Here is a 19,923-nt window from a genome sequence, read left to right as displayed (position 1 = left end):
GAGATTTGTCAAGCCACAAAATGCATTAGTTTGCATTCTTTAGTTCTTTTACAAGTCAGGGAAAATGGAGGGCGGGGCTTCTCTCTCTCTAAGCTCTCACTCAAATGTTGACCGAAGAAAGGATGAGGGAAAGAACACTACTACAAACGGTGAAGGATGCTAAAACTCGTCCTTCACTGACCGCTTTAAGGAATGACCTCCTCTATTTGTATCTTGTTCTCGATGAAGTTAAGCTTCTTTTATAGGCATACTTTAGGCAAAAAATTAAATGCTCATGTTTCACATCCTTCCTTGCCTACGCTGCCAATTGTCCTTGCCTATAAATGTTAACGCAGAAAGTAGTCGTTCCTTGTCACATCAGCCCTAACTACCGTTCTTGTCTTCTAGTGAATCATCTCGCACACTGATGTGCTAGCATCTCGCCTTACGACTCGTGAATTGCCAGGCAACTTCTTATTACTGAGTTCATGCGCGATCCTCGCTTTCTTTCTTCTTTACGACTCATTCGTGGAAAACACTTGAAAGCATAGTTAATCAGACGTGAAGATTTATTTACGATGCATTCTCTTGATATTATAATTTTACACTAAAAACTATGCATTTTGATACTTTATCTGGCGTTTTGACTCCATTGTTTTACCTAAAAAGCTACAAGAACTTGTATTTCTCCAAGTTATCATATTCTCAAATTTAAAACAATACTTGTCCTCAAGCATAACTCTATGCCTAAGCCTCATCTTTCTCCTCACATCCACTAAACTTCTCAAAATGCGTTTTAGTCTTACTCGTCACTTGGTTCCACTCTCGTCGCGTAATTCCTACTATGAAAATATTTCCAGGTTCAGAATGTGGCAAGCTTAAGTCTCAAAATATCCTTGTTCTTTCCCAGAAAATCTTATTTTCAATTTTTAGAAATTGCTGAAATTTTCAAAAAATTTGGGGCCTTTTTGGTAAGGAACACTTATTTATCTATTTGGGATTTTGTTGGAATTTATGTTCTAAAACTTGTAGTTTGTAGTTTAAAATTATATTCTATTCAATAAAGCGGTTATTGAGAAATTATTAGTGAAAATATAATACTATAATCTTGAATCCAATAAACTAAGGTCCCAAGGCTACCTAGTGTAGACTTGAACTTTATATAGAGACATAAACATGGATCAAGTTCGAGTATATAACCCAAACGGTCTATAGTATATGAATAAGGTTGGATGCCTTATTTTAGGAATATTATGGATGCGACCCACTTTGTAATTAATATAAATGATGTGATTCTGAATCGTTCATGTAGAGACATGAAAGTAGGGACATCGTAGGTAAAAAGTTTACATAAAGATTGAAATTATCATGAAATAGTCACTTTTAAGTTATAACACCGTTGACTATATAAAACTTACCATTTCGATTATTGATAACCTAAGTTATTTAATCTTAATTGTGAGCTAACTATGAACTTCTGTTTACACAGAATTATCCTTAGATTTTTATAAGTAAGGAAAATTCAACAAACTACCCTAATAAGCCACCAATTTTAGGTGTAAGACCGGATGGATGGCTAGGGACCTAGGGTGTAAGATGTAACTCACTCATACCCGTTTTAGAGTTAGTAGATAGATTATTCCCTTAAGGACTGAACCCAAGTTTTGAACAAGGTGCTTCACCCTCTCATTGGCCCGAGAGGAATTCAGATTATAGGTTGAACCTTAAACCAATTGTTCAATAGTGGTTTAGTGGGACTTAAGGAGCAAGATGTAGTCTAGGGGGTAAAATAGTAATTTGACCCAAGCCAAGGTTATGAACTATCTATGAAGGGTTAACTTACTAATCATAGTTATATCTAATGGACATAAATATATTTATAGTTATAGGAGTGCAACTACAAGACTTTAGTGGAATCATTCATTAGTTAACGAATGTTGATTAGCTTGGTCTAAAAGGGTTTAACCAGTTAATCTTGGATTCACCACCAGGTTCTAAGTTTGGAGAATAGTGAATTAACACTAGTGGTGGTCCTGCGTTCGTGCTTGTGACAAGATTTCGAGGAAAGGGAAGCTACAAAGGTACACATTTTCTATAAACCCTAATTTAATTGATTTAGGGTAGTTTATGCATGTTAATCTCTAAAATTGTTTAGATGTAATTAGAGTAAAATAAATTCATAATTCCATTGTGCATGTCTTGTTTTTCCATCTTGTGGCATTAGAGAATGTTGACATGAAGTGACCGCGACTTGCCATAAGAGAAAATTTTATACTTCCACTTTATGTTCACAGTATTTTAAATTTTAGTATTTTTATTTGAATTTATCAAACTCATGAATTATTCTATGTTATTGTTCTTTAAAAGTTAAATAGGGCCCAAACTAGGATTAAATTTTCTAGTATTTATTTCTATTTTTGAAATTATGATTTATGAATGAGAATTTGAAATTATTTATTAAGAACTTTGGTTATCTTTATTTATTTTAATAATAATGATCTCAGCTTAGTATAAGGAGTTGGGTCATTACAATTGGTATCAGAGCTTACGGCTAATTCAGTCCTTACAATGTAAGTTTCTTATTTTTGTCCCTATGGCTAATTCGGTCCTTGGTTACTCGCCAAATATGTTTTATGATACAAATTTATGAATATGTATATGACCTTGCTTGTATTAAACTAGATTAGTATAAATGTCATGAATTTATAATGAAAAACTTTTGGTGGTAGAATTTAAGAAAAATGCCGCATGCAAAAGTGCTCATAGAGGCGGTAGGGGAGGCAGAGGAGTTGGGTGGAACCAGCCTAAAGGTCAGCCCGTTGGGTAAGCTGCTGACCCCTCTACATCGGTTACACAGATGGACCTTGTTTCAATGGAGCAAAGATTCAGAGATATGTTAACACAGGCGTTGGCGCAGTTTCAGCCAGCCTAGCCAACCCCTTGTTCAGGCCCTAATTGCACTTGTTCAGGTCCCAGTTGTACCCCAGAATGTACCAGATCAATTATCAACTGAGGTGAAACATTTGCGAAATTTCAAGAAATACGAACCATAGAGACTTTTCAGTGGATCCTTGGAAAACCCCACCATGGAAGAGATGTTGACTTTTGTGGAAACCATTTTTCGTTAAATGAGATGCCCTAACAACCAAAAGGTGTAGTGCACCGTGTTTTTATTGAGGGAGAGAGGCCTAGCCTAGTGGAAGTCCGCAAAGAGGATGCTAGGTGGGGATGTGAATCAGATTACCTGGAAACAATTCAAGGAGAATTTTTATGTTAAATTCTTCTCTGCAAACCTAAAAGATGCAAAGTATCAGGAGTTCCTAGAATTGAAGCAAGGCTAGATGACTATAGAGTAGTATGATCGAGAATTTGATATGCTGTCTCGTTTTGCTCCTTAGTTAGTAGAGATTGAGGTTGCCAGAGTCGATAGATTTGTCAGAGGCCTTAGAATGGATCTCCAGGGTTTTGTTCGAGCTTTTAGGCCAGCTACCCAAGCTGAAGCACTACACCTGGTAGTGGACATGAGTATACACGAGAGGGCTGATCTACCCAAGACTTTAGAAAATGGGTCAACCTCCGGATAGAAAAGAAAGGCTGAGCAGCAACCTGCTGTAGTGCCATAGAGAAATTTGAGGTCAAATGGTACTTTTCAATGGCATCGACAGGAGATTGCTGAGGCAGATGGGACCTTGAGAGAAATACCTATCTATCGTAGTTGTAAGAAGACTCATACAGGTCATTGTCTAGTAGAGAGAAAAGTTTGTTATAGATGTAAGCGAGGCATATAGCTGACTTTTGCCCTCAAAGACCGTTCAAGCACCATAAAATTGAAGCACTGAATTAGGGAAGCACCATAAAATTGTAATTCCTATATATCTTTCAATTAAACAAATATTGAAACACACTAAAACACATCTGACATAAATATTCACCACAAACACTGAAGCATAGCTAACATTAATATTCACCCTATATCAAAGTGCAAATAAAATATTGTTGTATAAAGGTCTAAGTTAGAAAGGAACATCATATTTGTATTCCTGAAGTATAAACAAAAAAGGAAAGAAACCATCTTATTTTAGGGGTACTCCCCGTACAAGGAATAAAAAAAGAATAAGAATAAAATGAACATTAGATTATTGCAACTGGCATAAATATTCACCACTAACATTTACTGAGAATTAAACCAACAAAAAGTAATATATCTCCGCAAATAGATAAGTATCTTGTGGTCAGTTGTTATAACATATTATGTAAATATAGAAGCTTATTACTCTTTTATCCGTCATTGTCATTTAACTAAGTTTAGGCTTTCGTTTGAGCTTTCACTATACTTTGAGCATTGATATGTGTCTCGTAAAAAGAAAACTGTTGTCACTTTAGTATCTTGACATGAATGAACATAATATTAGGCACTACCAAGTTCAACAACATTGAAGAGTAACAAAGGTCACGTACTGTTCTAAGCCAATACAATGACGTGTTCTCTTATGCTTCTTTAAGATAGAGAGACTTAAACTCATGTAAGGCGACAACTGCTTGAGAATATCTAGATCTCTGAAATTTATAAACCTATAAATTAAAAAGGAAAAAAGAAAGTTGACTGAAACCTCCAAAAGGTATTGTATGATGTACCTTGCAAAAGGTGGAAGCAGATTGCAAAAGATGTTGAACCATACTTCTTAAAACCTGAAGTAGAACTCGATGAAATGCTATGAAAGGTTCTAATAAATCCATATATGTAGTTGAGTACTTTTTAGAATAGAGCTCCAATAAGTATTCAACAAAAGATGTAATGTCCCAAAATTTTGAGGGATTTCTCCAACTTAAATTGTATTTTATTAAGTTTTTAAATTTTGGGTGTTAAGTTTATTGGAGTTTGATGAGAAAAAAAAAAAAAAAAAGAAAATAAAAGAAAAGAAATGAAAAGAAAAGAAAAAGGAAAAGAAAAACAAAATTAATAATATTTATAATATAATAATATATTATTGTTATTATTATCGTTATTGTTAAATTATTATTTTTATTTTAAATTCTTTCTCGTTTCGTGCGATCGTTCTCTCTCTCACTATCTTCTTCTCCTTCCCAATACCCCAGCCTTGCCGCCGTTCACTTTCCACCAACCTCCGCCGCAAAGCCCCGTCGGAAGCCTTCGTTTTCGTCAAGCGTCCGGTTCTCTGTCGTCGTTTTCCGTCACGCCTTAACGAGTTGACCCGAGCCGAAACTTCTGAGCTTCTTCTATTTCGTGCCGGCGTCGTCCTCTTCGCGGCAAGCTTCTCGTCGGTCATCCGAAGCCTAGCCTAAGCTCCGTCCGTCGCACCCAATCTGAGCCGCTGCCTCTGCCTTGCCGTGAAATTTTGGGTTTTGTGGTAGGGGTGAAGCTGTGGGTTTTACGGTTTTCTATTTCAATAGCTGATGCATTAATTGATTGTATGCTTATGTCTGACTTGCATATTTGCTCAAACTTGTTTGCTAGGAGGCATAGGATGCTCCTATAGTTGACTAGATGGCATGCATTTGTTTGATGCTTGTTGGCGTGGTAGTAGATAGGATGCATTTTTTTTGTGCTTGTAGGTGTGGTAGTAGAATTAGGATGCTACCTTAGAGTTTTAGTGCCTTTAAACTATAATTTGCCATAAGGTTGGTTAAGTTAGTGCTTTTAAATTGTAGTTTCCCTTTAAGGGCTAGAGATCACCTAGCCGGTCTTCATTATTATCTACCCTTAACAATTTTTAGTTTATAATGAATTTTAGCTTGGAATTCTGTTGTTTGTTATTTTATGATGGAAGGACACTAGTAGCTGGAGAAAGAGAGGCCGGGGCCGTTTTGTAGTATTATTTATTTTTTTGTTATTATTATTCTCGTTTATTAATAATTGCATTTTTTTAAATTGTGAAGGTAATTTGCAACTCCAAATAGTGACCATTCGGTAGACCTTCTGCTTCTGCCGTCGCCTGCTGCGCACAGATTTCCCACTCCTCAAATTTGAAAATCCACTCTTTGATTGGTTCTAAATTAGTACTGTAATCGAACCGAATCAGAAGCAATGAATTCAGCTCCTGAGAAGCTAACTTTGCCCTTGCTGCAGTCGAAGATGAAGTGTGACCCTGAAGGGTACGAGTGTGAGTTGGTTCTCCTCTACAACCAATTCAAATCATCCATGGAGCTCTTCAAACAGCAAGCCTCTCTTCACTTCACCTCTGTTGGTGGCATTGGCAGCGACCCTTCCGTGGCAAAGGATCTTAGTGACAGGGCAATGTTTTTGGCTCATGTTACTCATCTTTACCCGAAACATCTTATTGAATTTCCCAAACAGTTGGCGGATTTGCTTAACTCATCTTCAAAGTCGCTCCCTTCGGGTTTACGTTGCCACATAGCACAGGCGCTTATACTTCTTATTAATCGAAAGGTAGAGTTAAAATTTTGTAACCAAATTGGTTATCATACCATTTTTCTCAAAGGTTGGATAGTTTTCTGCGTAAAATATGGTAATTTAGAAAATTTAACTTCCAAGAGTTGTATAAGTTTAGATTGAAATTTATGTATAAGCTCATATCGAAAGTGATTTTGCATTGAAATTAATTAAAATTTCTTAAATTGAATTTAAATCCACATAATCACTCGTTTAAGTTTTTTTATTGTTGCATTTATCTTCCTCTTTGTATTAAGTGAAATTCATTTGTTAATTGCTCTTTGCTTTGTTGTTCAGATGGTTGATATTCAGGAAAATCTTGCGTTGTTTGTGGAGTTACAGACCTTAGGTGACCGGACACTAAGAAAATTGACATTTTCTCATGTAATTCACAGCATTAAAAGAATGAATCAAAAGCATAAAAATGAAGCAAAGAATCGAGCTCTCCAGAAAATTTTGTTCGTATTACTGCAGGTAAAGTATACTTTTCATTTTTTGCATATAAGAACATTTGGCAGGAATTGGATGCATGGTAAACTTTGACTTCTGTTGTAGCAAGAGGATGAAGCGAAAGCAAAGAGATCGCTGATAACTCTGTGTGAACTTCATCGAAGAAAGGTGTGGTTTGATGAAAGAACAGCAAATGCTATCTGTACTGCTTGCTTTCATTCATCACCAAGGTACTGGACTTGTTGATTCAGTGATATTCTTTTGGTGACTTTTTTTGGATTACAATTCGTTTGATCTCTCTAGGATTATGATTGCCGCCCTATCCTTTCTTCTTGATTATGAGAAGATTGAAGATGGTGAGGATGATAGTGATGAGGAAAGTGGTGAAGATGATGTGGCTTCTCAAACTTCTCAAGTCATTCTCAGTAAGGAATTGGTTTATAAGGTTGGTGAAGGCACAAACTAGAAAATAATATAACTAAGAATAGTTTTTCACTTATTTGGATGCTTTTTCAAACCTGTCAACCTCGAAAAGTATGAATGCATTGTAGTTAGTTTAAATCTTTTTGTCGTTATGTTTTGGGAATTTAGGCACACAATAAAGGTACATCAGCTAGCAAGAAGAAAAAAAAGGCAAAACTGGAACGAGTCAGGCGTAGTATTAAGAGGCAGCAACGCATGTCATCAGAGAGAAGCAATTCAAGTTATTCTCCACTTAACCATTTGATAGATGCACAGGTTTATTTCTTTCTGCTGTTTTTTTTTTCTCAATTTAGGTTGTTTTCGTAGGATTACAATTTGGGGCGATGATTAAAAATTTTCACTGCATCTGCAGGGGTTTGCAGAAAAGTTGTTCTCTCGACTTCGTGCTTGCAATGAGCGATTTGAGGTGAATATGCTAACTGTGACTATTTAGTATACATAAGTTATCATATTTATTGATTACTTGAAGGGAAAGTGACATACTTCATAATTACGTGTGGTTGTGGGGAAAGACATGACAAACACATCATCACTGACTATTGAGTTCTTGACAAGCACATCATCACAATGCATATAATATATGGTACAAACACATATGACTTGGTGACTTATGGCATAAATAATCATTGCATACCTATCTTGGCCTATGATATAAGAAAATGGACACACATCACCTTGAAGTTTAAGACAGTCCTTACCATATTACCATATTAGCTCTTCTTTTTTTTTTTTTTTTTTTCCTGTTGTTGCTGGGGGGGGGGGTGTAAAAGCCAGTAAAAAAATGAACAATATAAAAGACTAATGGGTAAGCCATCTCCTTTTCTGAGAGGGATCAGAAAAAAGCTCTCCCAAATCTAGGTTAATGGCGAATGTTGTGAAGTTTCTAAAAGTCTTATGTTGGATACTCCGATTTGAGGCCTTGAGTTTCACAAAAGAATCCCAAATAATTTGACTCTCTACAACATTCTAGCATTTCGTTCCTTCCGAAGAAAGCAAAGGAAAGTCTTGTCGATGCTAGATCGAAGATGGAACTGTCAGCAGAGAGAACCTCATTAGTCCAGTCTTCCAATATATTGGAGGAAAGGACCAACAATGTCCCTTTCCTTCCCATTTAATTGTGAGTCATAGTGTATGTAAGGAGTGAAGTGATTAGATGGCCCAGAGTCCATATACCATGAACTGCTATCTGCTACAACTGAAGGAGAGGCATTCGTTGAGGTCAATTTAAACTCACACTTCCAGTTCCCGTGAAATTCCCTTGTATCTTTCTTTAACTTATAAAAAGTGGCAGAAGGAAATTTTAAGATTCAAAGCAAATAGGAGAGTCCCAGTCAAAATGAGATCAGATGAAGTGTTTTATCATTTAAGTCTCCAACCTTCTGACAAACTGTCATTCTCTCAGTGTAGAGATGCTTTGGAACATTTTCCATAGTAGGATAATGATCCTAGTACATAGGAAGCGAAAGTTCTTGATAAACTCCACCAAGCTCACTTACTGTGCTTAAGCTAAGTCACTATAAATGCCAACAAAAAATTAGAAGAGCCAGATGATCCACTAGCTTTAATTTTGTTGATACTTTTGTTTTAAATGATAACAGAGTATTGTTGTTTTTTCAATTAAGAACACAGATCACATATAACTAAGTAAAACTCAACCATTCTGAAATAAATATATTAGAAGCATTTAAATTCCTTTGAAAAGTGCAGGAATTTGAATGGGAAAACATTTTGATTGATCTACTTGATAAAAAGAAGAAAAGGAAGCTATCATTGGCGGCTGATTGTGGTTTTATTAAAGGCTTCAATTTGAACAATGGGACACCTTTTATTTGGGGATGACACCATCCTTTTTCTTCCAACAATGCAGTTCACATTGATCTCTTGAATTTGGTTAGATTTTTTTACAATCATCTGGCTTAAACATCAATTGCCTAAAATCTGCATTTTTGGGCAATGGGCATCAATTGTGAAGGATCATTGGTCGAAGACATTGCTAAGAAATATGACTCCAAGACGGGCTGTTGGCCAACTGAATATTTGGGAGTACATTTTTTTGGTAAGCCTTCATCAATAACCTTTTGGCAGCCCATCATTGATAAGATTGATAGGAGACTGAATTTCATAAAAAAGTCCATAAATTCATGTTTAGAAACTAAAGCAGAGAGCCCGACCAACCCTACGAGATCATTACTGACACAGTTCTCCTTTAACAATTCCTCCGTTGAGAGTGACTTTTATGGGAAATTTTGGAAGATTAGCCACTCCTGTCTAGATATCTCTTGGTGCTACCTTTTCCAGAACAACAGCAACTCTATGACCCATTTGTTTGTTCACTGCCCGTTTGCTAATGCTATTTGGAATGAATTTTGAGTACCTTCAACTGGACCATCCCTTTAAAGACACAGAAGCTATTCTATGGACCAATTCTTTTGCATGGCTTTGTCTAAAGCTATGGGAAGAAAGAAATGCTAAAATCTTCAAGAACATCTCTAACGACATCAAGGATATCATAGAAGCATCCATTTTCATTGCTCTTTATTGATGCAAACAAATAAGTCTCTTAAATATCACAGTTTAAGTTTTCTTGTTGAAAATTGGAACAATCTTTTGTATTCCCTTAAATACTGGGCTTTCTGTTATCCTTAGAAAAAAAAAAGAATAAGAAGAAGAAGAAGAAAAAATTGAGGGGAGAAATAAAATTGAAGCTCAGTTTTACATTTTAACAAACTACAAATTTAGTATCTTTAATGAAGGTGATGCGTGTATCCTCTTGGATTTCCATTTCGTCTGCCCATAAGTATACCACTTTATCATTCCAGGTTTGGTGGGTAACTTATTTCATTTTTCATGCAATCTTTCATTTCTTTACTTGTCTGTTACAATTTGATGTCTGGCTTCTAAACATGTTAAGCCCCCTATTATATTCAAATACAGCAGGAGAAATAAAAATAATAACACACATGCAGGTGAAGGTGAGAATAATAGGGAGGGGGTCCACACTAGAGGGGTCAAGGGTTAGTTAGAAGAAAGGGATTAAAATAGGGAAGTTATGGAGGGAAAAATGTGTGGAACTTTTGAAGGAAGAGTGCAATACTCCTTGAGAGAGAGGAAGCAGAGGATCTGGGTTTTCCTTGTTCATTGTTCTTAAGTTCTTGTTAATTGTTCTTAGTTTCTGCAATTATATTTTGATCTGTAATCGTTGTCAACCACCTGTTGCTCAACAAATATTAGTCTATATTTCTTTGTAATTTTCCATATTATATCAATATATACGAACACCTCCATGGTGTCCTATCATATTGGTATCAGAGCACATCACCTGGGAAACACTTTGTAATGGCGCGGAAGAGGATTGAGGAGAAGTTGGAAGCATTCGATCAAGACATCTCTTGAATTTGAAGTGAATTACATAAACTTCCGACGATCGATGAAAATATATCTTCAATGGCCAAAGGTATCGAGAGGTTGGGAATTCAGGCAGAGAAACAGCAACAACAACTCTTATTGAAGTACATTAAAGGGATGATTAGAGAGAAATCGACAATGACAAAGAAGACAGAAGGTTCGTTGAGCAAGGGAAGGCCAATTGAAGGTGACCTGGGAGGAAGTAAGGTGAGGTCAATCGGAACGATGACCGGAAGCGAAATCAAACAAAAACGAAGAAGAGGAGAAATCGAATGATCGGAGCAAGTTTAAGAAAGTGGAAATGCCAGTGTTCAACGATAACGATCTCGATTTATGGCTTTTCATAGCCGATAGGTTTTCAAAATTCATAGTCTAACTGACTCAGAGAAGATAATGGCGGCAGTGATCAGTTTCGATGGTTCGACACTCGATTGGTATAGATCTTATGATGAATGTGAACCATTTTAGGACTGGCCAGATTTAAAACGAAGATTGCTCGTCCGATTCTGATCAATAAGGGACGGAACCTTAGTGGGAAGATTCTTAGCGATCAAACAAGAAACCACCGTTGAAGAATACTGTAATTGGTTTGACAAACTTGTTGCACCTGTGCCATTCTTGCAGAAGGAAGTTCTTGAAGAAACTTTCATGAATGGGTTAAGCCCATGGCTTAAAGCTAAGGTGGAATGTCTAGAGCCCATTGGACTGACCCAAATGATGAAACTGGCCCTTAAGATAGATAACAGAGAAGTCATCCGAAGAGAGGCAGGACTAAAAAGCGTGTATGGAGGTAAGTATCAAATTACTTTACCTAATGATAAATCTAATTTGGCGGTGAATTCAAATGAAAATTAGACCGGAGGGAACTTGGCAATGAGAACTATAACGCTCAAGGGAGTGACGGCCGAAGATAATCGGCGAGAGGGAGCATCGAAAAGATTGTCTGATGTAGAGTTTCAGTCTAGAAGAGAAATGGGATTATGTTTCCGATGTGAAGAAAAGTATTATGCTTGGACACCGTTACAAGGTGAAAGAACAAAAACCGCTCATGGTTCACGAGAATGGAGAGGAGTTGGAAATAATTGAGGAAGAGTATTATGAAGGAGAAACTGAAGTAAAAACGATGGAGGTAGTAATAGAGGAAAATCTTAACATAAAGTTATCAATAATTTATGTGGTAGGGTTGACTAACCCAGGGACCATGATGGTGAAAGGGAAGGTAAAGGATGAAGAAGTAGTGGTATAGATCGATTGTGGGGTAACTCACAATTTCATCTCTGATAACTGCACTGAACTTGCCTATGAAGGAAACTTCGAAATATGGGGTGATTTTGGGCTCTGGTACAACAATCAAAGGGAAGAGAATTTGTGGAAAAGTAGAACTGCCTGTGGGATATTGGAGGATAGTAGACAACTTCTTACCCTTAGAACTTGGAGGGTAGATGTAATTTTAGGAATGTAGTGGCTACATTCCTTGGGAGTGACAAGAGTAGATTGGCGGAACCTGAGTATGATGTTTCAACAAGAGGGGAAGAAAATAGTTATACGAGGGGATCTGAGTCTCACAAAGACCAGAGTCAGCCTGAAAAGTATGATGAAGTCTTGGAGTACAGATGATCAAGGCTTCTTGATTGAGTGCAGAGCAATGGAAGGGAGTTTAACCGTGGAAGAAATGTATGATGAAGTAGTACCAATTATCAATGAATCTATTCTACCTTTGTTGAACAAGTATGGTGATGTATTTAACTGGCTGGAGGAGTTACCACCTAAAAGAGGAATAGAACATATTCATTTGAAGAAAGGGACAAATCCAATAAATGTGAGACCATATCCTTATGCACATCAACAGAAGGAAGAGATGGAGAGGTTGGTGGATGAGATGTTGACTTTTGGAATCATCAGACCAAGTAACAACCCCTATTCCAGTCTAGTGCTACTAGTAAGGAGGAAGGAATGGGAGCTGGAAGTTCTATGTGGACTATAGGCCTTCAAACAATGTCACCATTTCAGATAAGTTTCCCATACATGTAATAGAAGAGCTTTTTGATGAGCTCAATGGTGCAAACATGTTTTCTAAAATAGACCTTGATTAGAATGAATCTCGATGACGTTGAGAAGACAGCCTTCCAAACTCATGAGGGCCCTTATGAATTTTTGGTCATGTCGTTTGGGATAACCAATGCCCCATCTGCCTTCCAAGCCTTGATCAACACCATCTTCAAACCATATTTGAGACATTTCGTGCTAGTTTTCTTCGATGATATCCTAATCTACAGCAAGAATCTAGAGGAACACATGCAACATTTGGAAGTGGTGTTGGATGTACTGCGTGAAAATGAATTGTATGCTAATATGGGAAAATGTAACTTTGCCAAAACGCGAGTAGGATATCTGGGGCGTATCATCTTAGGAAAGGGGATTGAAGTAGATCTAGAAAAGATTAGAGCCATTAAAGAGTGACCAGCTACAGTCAATGTTCGAGAAGTTAGAGGATTCTTGGGTTTAACCGGTTACTGTAGAAGATTTGTCCAAAATTATGGAAGTGTTGCTGCCCCTTTTAACTCAACTGTTGAAGATAGGAGCCTTTAGATAGACAGAAGAGGCACAGATGGTGTTTCAGAAACTAAAAATGGCCATGATGACATTACTCATCTTAGCAATGCCTGACTTCAGCTTACCATTTGAGATTGAAACAGACGTCTCAAGTTATGGGGTTGGTGTAGTTCTGACTCAAGCAGAAAGGCCTATAGCCTACTTTAGCTGGATACTTTCTATTCTATGCGAGACAGCCAAGCCGGTTTATGAGAGGGAATTGATAGCAGTTGTTTTTGCAGTACAATGATGGAGACCCTATATACTGGGGAGGAATTCATTGTGAAAACAGATCAAAGATCATTAAAGTTCCTATTAGAGCAAGGCATAATGCAATCTCAATACTAGAAATGGATTGCCAAGCTACTGGGCTACACCTTTGAGGTGACATATAAATTGGGTTTAGAGAATAAGGTAGCAGATGCCCTGTATAGAGTACCTCCAACAACCCATTTGAACCATATCTTGGCACCAGCTTTATTAGATTTGGCTATAATTCAGGATGAAGTGGAGAAAGACCCTTATTTGCAAGATATCAAGACCAAGAGAGAAGACCAGAAGCAAGAAATATCTGATTTTTCAATTCAGCAAGGAGTTCTGAAATATAAGGGGAGGTTAGTCCTTCTGAAAACATCTGTCTTATTTCCTTGTGCTACATACATGTCATGATTCCATATTTGGGGGTCATTCCAGGTTTCTTAGAACATATAAGAGAGTAGTGGGAGAACTATACTGGGAAGGGATGAAGAAGGATGTAAAGAAATATTTTGAAGAGTGTTTAATTTGTCAAAGAAACAAAACTCTAGCCTTGTCTCTAGTCGGACTGTTGATGCCATTAGAGATCTCGAAGCCATTTGGAATGACATTTCCATGGATTTCATCGAAGAACTTCCTAAAGCAGCAGGGTGAGAAATGATCATGGTTGTAGTTGATCGATGAGTAAGTACGCGCATTTCATAGCCTTGAAACATCCACACAGAGCAAAATCAGTGGCTGAGGTGTTTGTGAAGGAGGTGGTTCGTTTACATGGATATCCATGTTCGATTGTATCCGAGTGTGATAGAGTATTTCATCAATCATTTCTGGAATGAAATGTTTAGACTGGCAGGGACCAAGTTGCACAGGAGTTCAGCCTACCACCTGCAATCAGTTGGCCAAACAGAGGTGGTAAACAGAGGAGTTGAGGCGTATTTGAGATGCTTTTGTGGAGAGAGACTGAAGGAATGGATAAACTGGTTGCACTGGGCAGAGTACTGGTACAATACCACGTATCAGAGTTCCATTGGAGTAACCCCTTTCCAGGCAGTCTCTGGACGCTTACCTCCTCCGTTAATATACTATGGAGATATGGAGACTCCTAATTCTACACTTGATCAACAGTGAAGGAAAGGGATATTGCACTAGGAGCCTTGAAAGAACATCTCAAGACGGCCCAGGATATAAGATGAAAAAATATGCTGATATGAAGAGAAGGGCAGTGGAGTTCCAAGTAGGAGACATGGTATTCTTAAAGATCAGGCCTTATCGTCCAACGTCTTTAAGAAAGAAAAGAAATGATAAGTTATCTCCAAAGTATTTTGGCCCTTATAAAATCCTGTAGAAGATAGGGCAGGTTGCATATAACCTGGAACTGCCAACTACATCAACAGTACACCCTGTTTTTCATGTATCACAGTTGAAGAAAGCCTTGGATGATCATACTAAACTGAATCAACTTATACCGTACATGAATGAGAATTACGAGTGGTTGACTAAACCAGAAGAAGTCTTTGGCTATTGAAAGAATCCACCAACAAAGGAATGGGAAGTATTGATTAGTTGGAAAGGGTTACCTCCACATGAAGCTACATGGGAAGAATGCAATGATTTCAAGCTGCAATTTCCAGACTTTCACCTTGAGGACAAGGTGAATTTGGAGGAGTGATTCAAATACAGCATGAGAATTAAAAATAATAACACACATGCGGGTGAAGGTGAGAATAATAGGGAGGGGTCCACACTAGTGGGGCCAGGAGTTAGAAGAAAGGGATTAAAATAGGGAAGTTACGGAGGGAAAAAGGTGTGGAACTTTTGAGGGAAGAGTCTGCACTACTCCTTGACAGAGACGGGAAGCAGAGGGTCTGGGTTTTCCTTGTTCCTTGTTCTTAAGTTCTTCTTGTTAATTGTTCTTAGTTGCTGCAATTATATTTTGATCTGTAATCGTTGTCAATCATCTGTTGCTCAACGAATAGTAGTCTATATTTCTCTGTAATTTTCCATATTACATAAATATATATGAACACCTTTGTGGTGTCCTATCAGTAACTTGTTTCATTTTTCATGCAATCTTTCATTTCCTTACTTGTCTATTACAGTTTGATGTCTGGCTTCTAAACATGTTACAATAGTGAGAAATTCTGATTCAATGAACACTATGGTTGGTGCGTTAAAGCTTTGTATTCATTTGTTTAATTATGATGTTTTTAGAATTAAATAATTTTATTTAAATTTCAGGTTAAGATGATGATGCTGAAAGTTATTGCTAGAGCAGTTGGGCTTCACCGCCTGATTGTGTTAAACTTCTACCCTTTCCTTCAGAAGTATGTCCAGGTGTGTAATGTTGTTTTGACTTGTTGAATGTGGCAATTCCTTTAACATGTAATTAATGTTTGGGTTTATTCATGAAGCCCCATCAACGTGATATCACAGATTTGCTTGCAGCGGCAGTTCAGGCTTGTCATGATATGGTATGTTATGTTCAAATTCCTATGACCCATTTTATTTTAATCTTTTGAAAATTATGTTTGTTTCTGCCCTGTCTTTTTGTTATAGTTTTCATTTCTCTTACCCAAATATGCCAAATTCTAAAAACAAAACAAGCTTTTAAACCCTTCTTCTTTACTTTATAAAACTTGGCTTAGCTTTTGAAGACAACCTTAGGAGGTGGATAACAAGACAAACAAACCACATTTGCAGAAGTAGTCGTCTTAAGCTTGATTTTCAAAATCAACAAAGTTTAGCTTACATTACAATCTTATAATTGGAAAGTGTATATGTTGAATTAGTTATATTTTTCTGTGGTCAACTCTCATGATTGACTCCCTGTTAGTAATTTTAGCCTTTCTTCTTCGTTTCAGGTTCCTCCTGATGCAGTTGAACCTTTGTTCAAGCAGATTGTAAATCAATTTGTACATGATCGTTCACGAACAGAGGTGCTTATATGATTGGTGATGTTTTACATTGGGCCTATCTACTTTGACTCAAAGGTCTATTTTTTCTTTTTCAGGCTATTGCTGTTGGACTCAATGTAGTAAGGGAGATATGTATGCGAATGCCTTTGGTAACTATCATTATTTGCCATTTGCACTATGGTATTCAAATGTTATATTATCCGGATTTTATGTATTGATCTTTCTTTCAGTATTATTTTTTAGAGGAAACCCCATATATCTGATTTATGCAAATATTACATAAGAGAGTGGGCATAAACCCAAAATCCCAAAATGAAGCTACAGAAAAGAAATTGTGTTTAATATTTAGACTTAGTTTATTTTGATGAAATAAAATTGGTTTTTAAAGAATTTTCTGAGATAAGATATTGTACCTTTCCTATGTTCTAATATATACTCAAAGTGGAGTTAGATTAAATTAAACATTTTCTTTACAATAGAATTCTATCGTGTGTTTCATATGGTGCCGGCATTATGCATATGGTGCAACAAGTACCGCAACTATGCATATGGTGCAATTTTTTGGCTCTTGTATAAACTTCATTGTAATTTTGTATTCTTGTATTCTTGCCAACTAGTTAATGACCGAAGATTTGTTACAAGATCTTGCATTGTACAAGAAATCTCATGAGAAGGCAATTTCAATAGCTGCACGATCACTTATTGGATTATTTAGAGAGGTATGCATAGGATTGGTCTCCATTTTTTTTAAATTTCAGCTTCCTGTTTCTTTTCTATTTTTTGCTTTTCGTTTTTATGATTATACCCAAGAAGTGACAACTTCTTTGTATGTAGTATTGTCCATCTTTGCTGGCTAAGAAGGATCGTGGGCGCCCTACTGATCTAAAGGCAAGACCTAAAGCGTATGGGGAGGTAGCTGTAGCATCCAATATTCCTGGTATTGAGTTATTACGCGAAGCTGATGGTGACAATAGTGATGACAACGACGGTGATGAAGACAGTGAGGCTATAGCAAGTGGATCTGATGATGACCTCGATCAAGTGGTTGATTCCAGTTATGCTGATGATAATCAAATGTCCAGCGACGAGGAGGAATTGACAGATGCGGATTCAGCACCTGAAGTTGATTCTGATGAAGGTACAGATGATGAAGATGTCGATGATTCTAGTGAGATGGAATGGGGGGAAGATGAGGAGCTTGAGGATAGTAGTGAGGAACAAGACACAAAGTATAAAAGTGAGGCTATGTCAGATGAGATTGTTGAGACTGGTTCCCTGGAGGCCACAACTAGTTCTCAAGATTCTAAGCCGAAGAAAAGAAAACATTCTGATTTTGACCAACAACTTGTTTCTGCCGATTCAAGCCTTCGAGCATTGAAGAGACTAGCAAGCACAGCTGTGGAAAAATCATCAGAACCAACTGATGGCATTCTTTCCAATGAAGATTTTCAAAGGATCAAGGATTTAAAGGTAACCACGATTGTGCAACTTTACAGGCTTTGTAACATCTTCTTTTCAAGTAGAAATACATCCCAACCAGTAACTATTATTTTGGGTAATTATTAGGCAAAGAAAGATGCGAAAAGTGCTTTGACTCAACATGGTTTGTTGAGAAATGCGTCAGATGCCAAGCGGACAGCTCCTAAGGTTCCAAATACCGATGAATTGAGTAAAAAGCGAGTGGATCCTGCCAAACTCGAGGTGCGATTCTAGTTTACTGAATATGTGTACTGTTCTGCTTGCAAATTCTGATTTATGTAATTCTCGAACTTGGAAAGCTTCGACTTGATTTATTGAACTTGAGTGGATATGGTGTTAGGTTCATATCCGGAGAAGGGTAACCAAGGAAGAAAAATTAGCATTAGTTAAGGCTGGGAGAGAGGATAGAGGAAAGTACCAAGCACGTGCAGCCGTCAAACAAAAGAAGGTTTGTGTTTTGATATTCTCGATATGTTCTTCCATATCTTGTCTCCTCTCCTATTAGCTATTTTCTAAATTCATCATGTTTTGAAATGTGTTGGGTCCATAATCAAGTTCTATGCTTAATTTTGTTGATAGCTCCCTATTATTAAAAGAATTGCTTTCCAATTTCTTTTGAAGTACTAATTACAGTAAAATGGAACTGTTAAGTTCGAAACTACTTGGAATATTCAAATTTTGGATTTCAAATTTTTTTCCTTAACTAAACCCATTTTGCATTAAAAGAAGCTTTATGATAATGAAATGGATCAATATAATTTACTTGCAAGCTAACTTTTAGCAATATGTTACTTTGTTTATTCATATGGTACCACTCTATGCCATGTTATTAGCTAACCGTTTTTTGTTTATTGTTATTATAACTACAAGACTGGAGGCTTAAGCAATCGGCAGAAAGAACACAAGAAGGCGATGCCATTAGCTGCAAAACGATCTAAAGTTGCAAAATCTCGACTTGACAAGAAGAAGAAGAATCAACGTTCAGGCAAACAGTTTAGAGGGAAGAAAGCCTGGAAGCAGTGAAGACTGAAGAGAAGCAATTTTGATTAAACTTTTTGCTTTTGTTTTATTTTATTTTTGGAGAATGGAATGGCAAATTTTGTTCAATTGTATTGCCCTCATCCAACTGCTCTTATTATTATTATTATCCATTCATTTGCTGCCCGCTCCATCCCGATAATAATTCATCTATGCATACATTCTGTGATTGTGAAAATTATACACATTTCTTTCTTTGTTTTGTGAAGAAAAGATGTCTTTCTTTGATTGTAGTCTCCCTCTTCTCATTGTGGAGGAGACGGGAGTTGTCAGTTGTGGTTTTTCTGATAAGCTTAAGATTCTTTTGAATTCATTTTGATAATTATTATATCTAATAAGCATAAACCTAAGAGCCTTAGGGATTCTCAACTTTAATTTAACCTGTGAGAGGTAGAAACCTGTGAGAGGTAGTGTGGATTGTTATTGTCATAATCATTAGAAAATGATGCATAAAATATAAAATGGATAAAAGTACAAAACGACAAATATTGTGTATATATATATATTTTAAAAAACATGTAATATTGGGGGTGGATTTCTTTAGAGGAATTTGGGGTTGAGTGTCATGTTCGTTTCGTTTAGAATAAATGAAATAGAATCCCACAAATGACATAATTAAACTCAAGCAGCTTCTAATGTATTTTGAGCATCTGAGCTAATAGGGCAACTTTACTTTAGAAATATCCAATGGGGGCAACATACCCTAATTCAATCCAGTTATCGCTTTGAATTCCCTAATACCAAATTTGACTAAAATTCATTCGAAGTTGAATCACAGTTCATCCTTCTTAGTCAATGTGCATTGATGTCTTATAATGTGGTACAACAATTGACTTTGGAATTTTGAAATTTTCAAGTTTAGAAAACTACCAAAGGTTAATTTTCTAAATGATTTTAATTGTTCACTATTGAGTT

At 36.7% G+C, this 19,923-nt stretch overlaps 1 protein-coding gene across 2 annotated transcripts; it reads left to right on the top strand.

The window, feature by feature from the left end:
• The first annotated feature begins 4,987 nt into the window (after positions 1-4,987).
• Positions 4,988-19,330, top strand: LOC103499173 (uncharacterized). Of its 2 annotated transcripts, none has more exons than XM_008462092.3 (16): positions 4,988-5,348; positions 5,878-6,388; positions 6,689-6,865; positions 6,947-7,071; positions 7,145-7,286; positions 7,433-7,579; positions 7,677-7,730; positions 15,815-15,910; positions 15,988-16,047; positions 16,438-16,512; positions 16,587-16,640; positions 17,109-17,210; positions 17,326-17,961; positions 18,058-18,192; positions 18,311-18,418; positions 18,841-19,330. In XM_008462092.3, exons 2-16 carry the CDS (start codon positions 6,026-6,028, stop codon positions 18,991-18,993), a joined length of 2,427 nt encoding a protein of 808 aa, XP_008460314.2. In that variant the 5' UTR covers positions 4,988-5,348; positions 5,878-6,025; the 3' UTR covers positions 18,994-19,330. The 2 variants fall into 2 exon arrangements, with proteins under 2 accessions (XP_008460314.2, XP_008460315.2); XM_008462093.3 differs by having other exon boundaries at positions 5,002-5,362.
• Positions 19,331-19,923: the final 593 nt, after the last annotated feature.

This window comes from Cucumis melo, chromosome 4 (genome assembly GCF_025177605.1).
Source record: "Cucumis melo cultivar AY chromosome 4, USDA_Cmelo_AY_1.0, whole genome shotgun sequence".
NCBI lineage: Eukaryota > Viridiplantae > Streptophyta > Magnoliopsida > Cucurbitales > Cucurbitaceae > Cucumis > Cucumis melo.
Note: the sequence above shows the minus strand (reverse complement) of the source record. Positions and strands in the feature narration are given on the sequence as shown.

Excerpts from the sequence above, each read along its gene's own strand:
- LOC103499173 (XM_008462092.3), top strand. The coding sequence starts at position 6,026 with ATGAATTCAGCTCCTGAGAAGCTAACTTTGCCCTTGCTGCAGTCGAAG. Across the intron at positions 15,911-15,987 it reads TCCTTCAGAAGTATGTCCAG|CCCCATCAACGTGATATCAC; the intron begins GTGTGTAATGTT and ends TTATTCATGAAG. Across the intron at positions 18,193-18,310 it reads TGGATCCTGCCAAACTCGAG|GTTCATATCCGGAGAAGGGT; the intron begins GTGCGATTCTAG and ends ATATGGTGTTAG.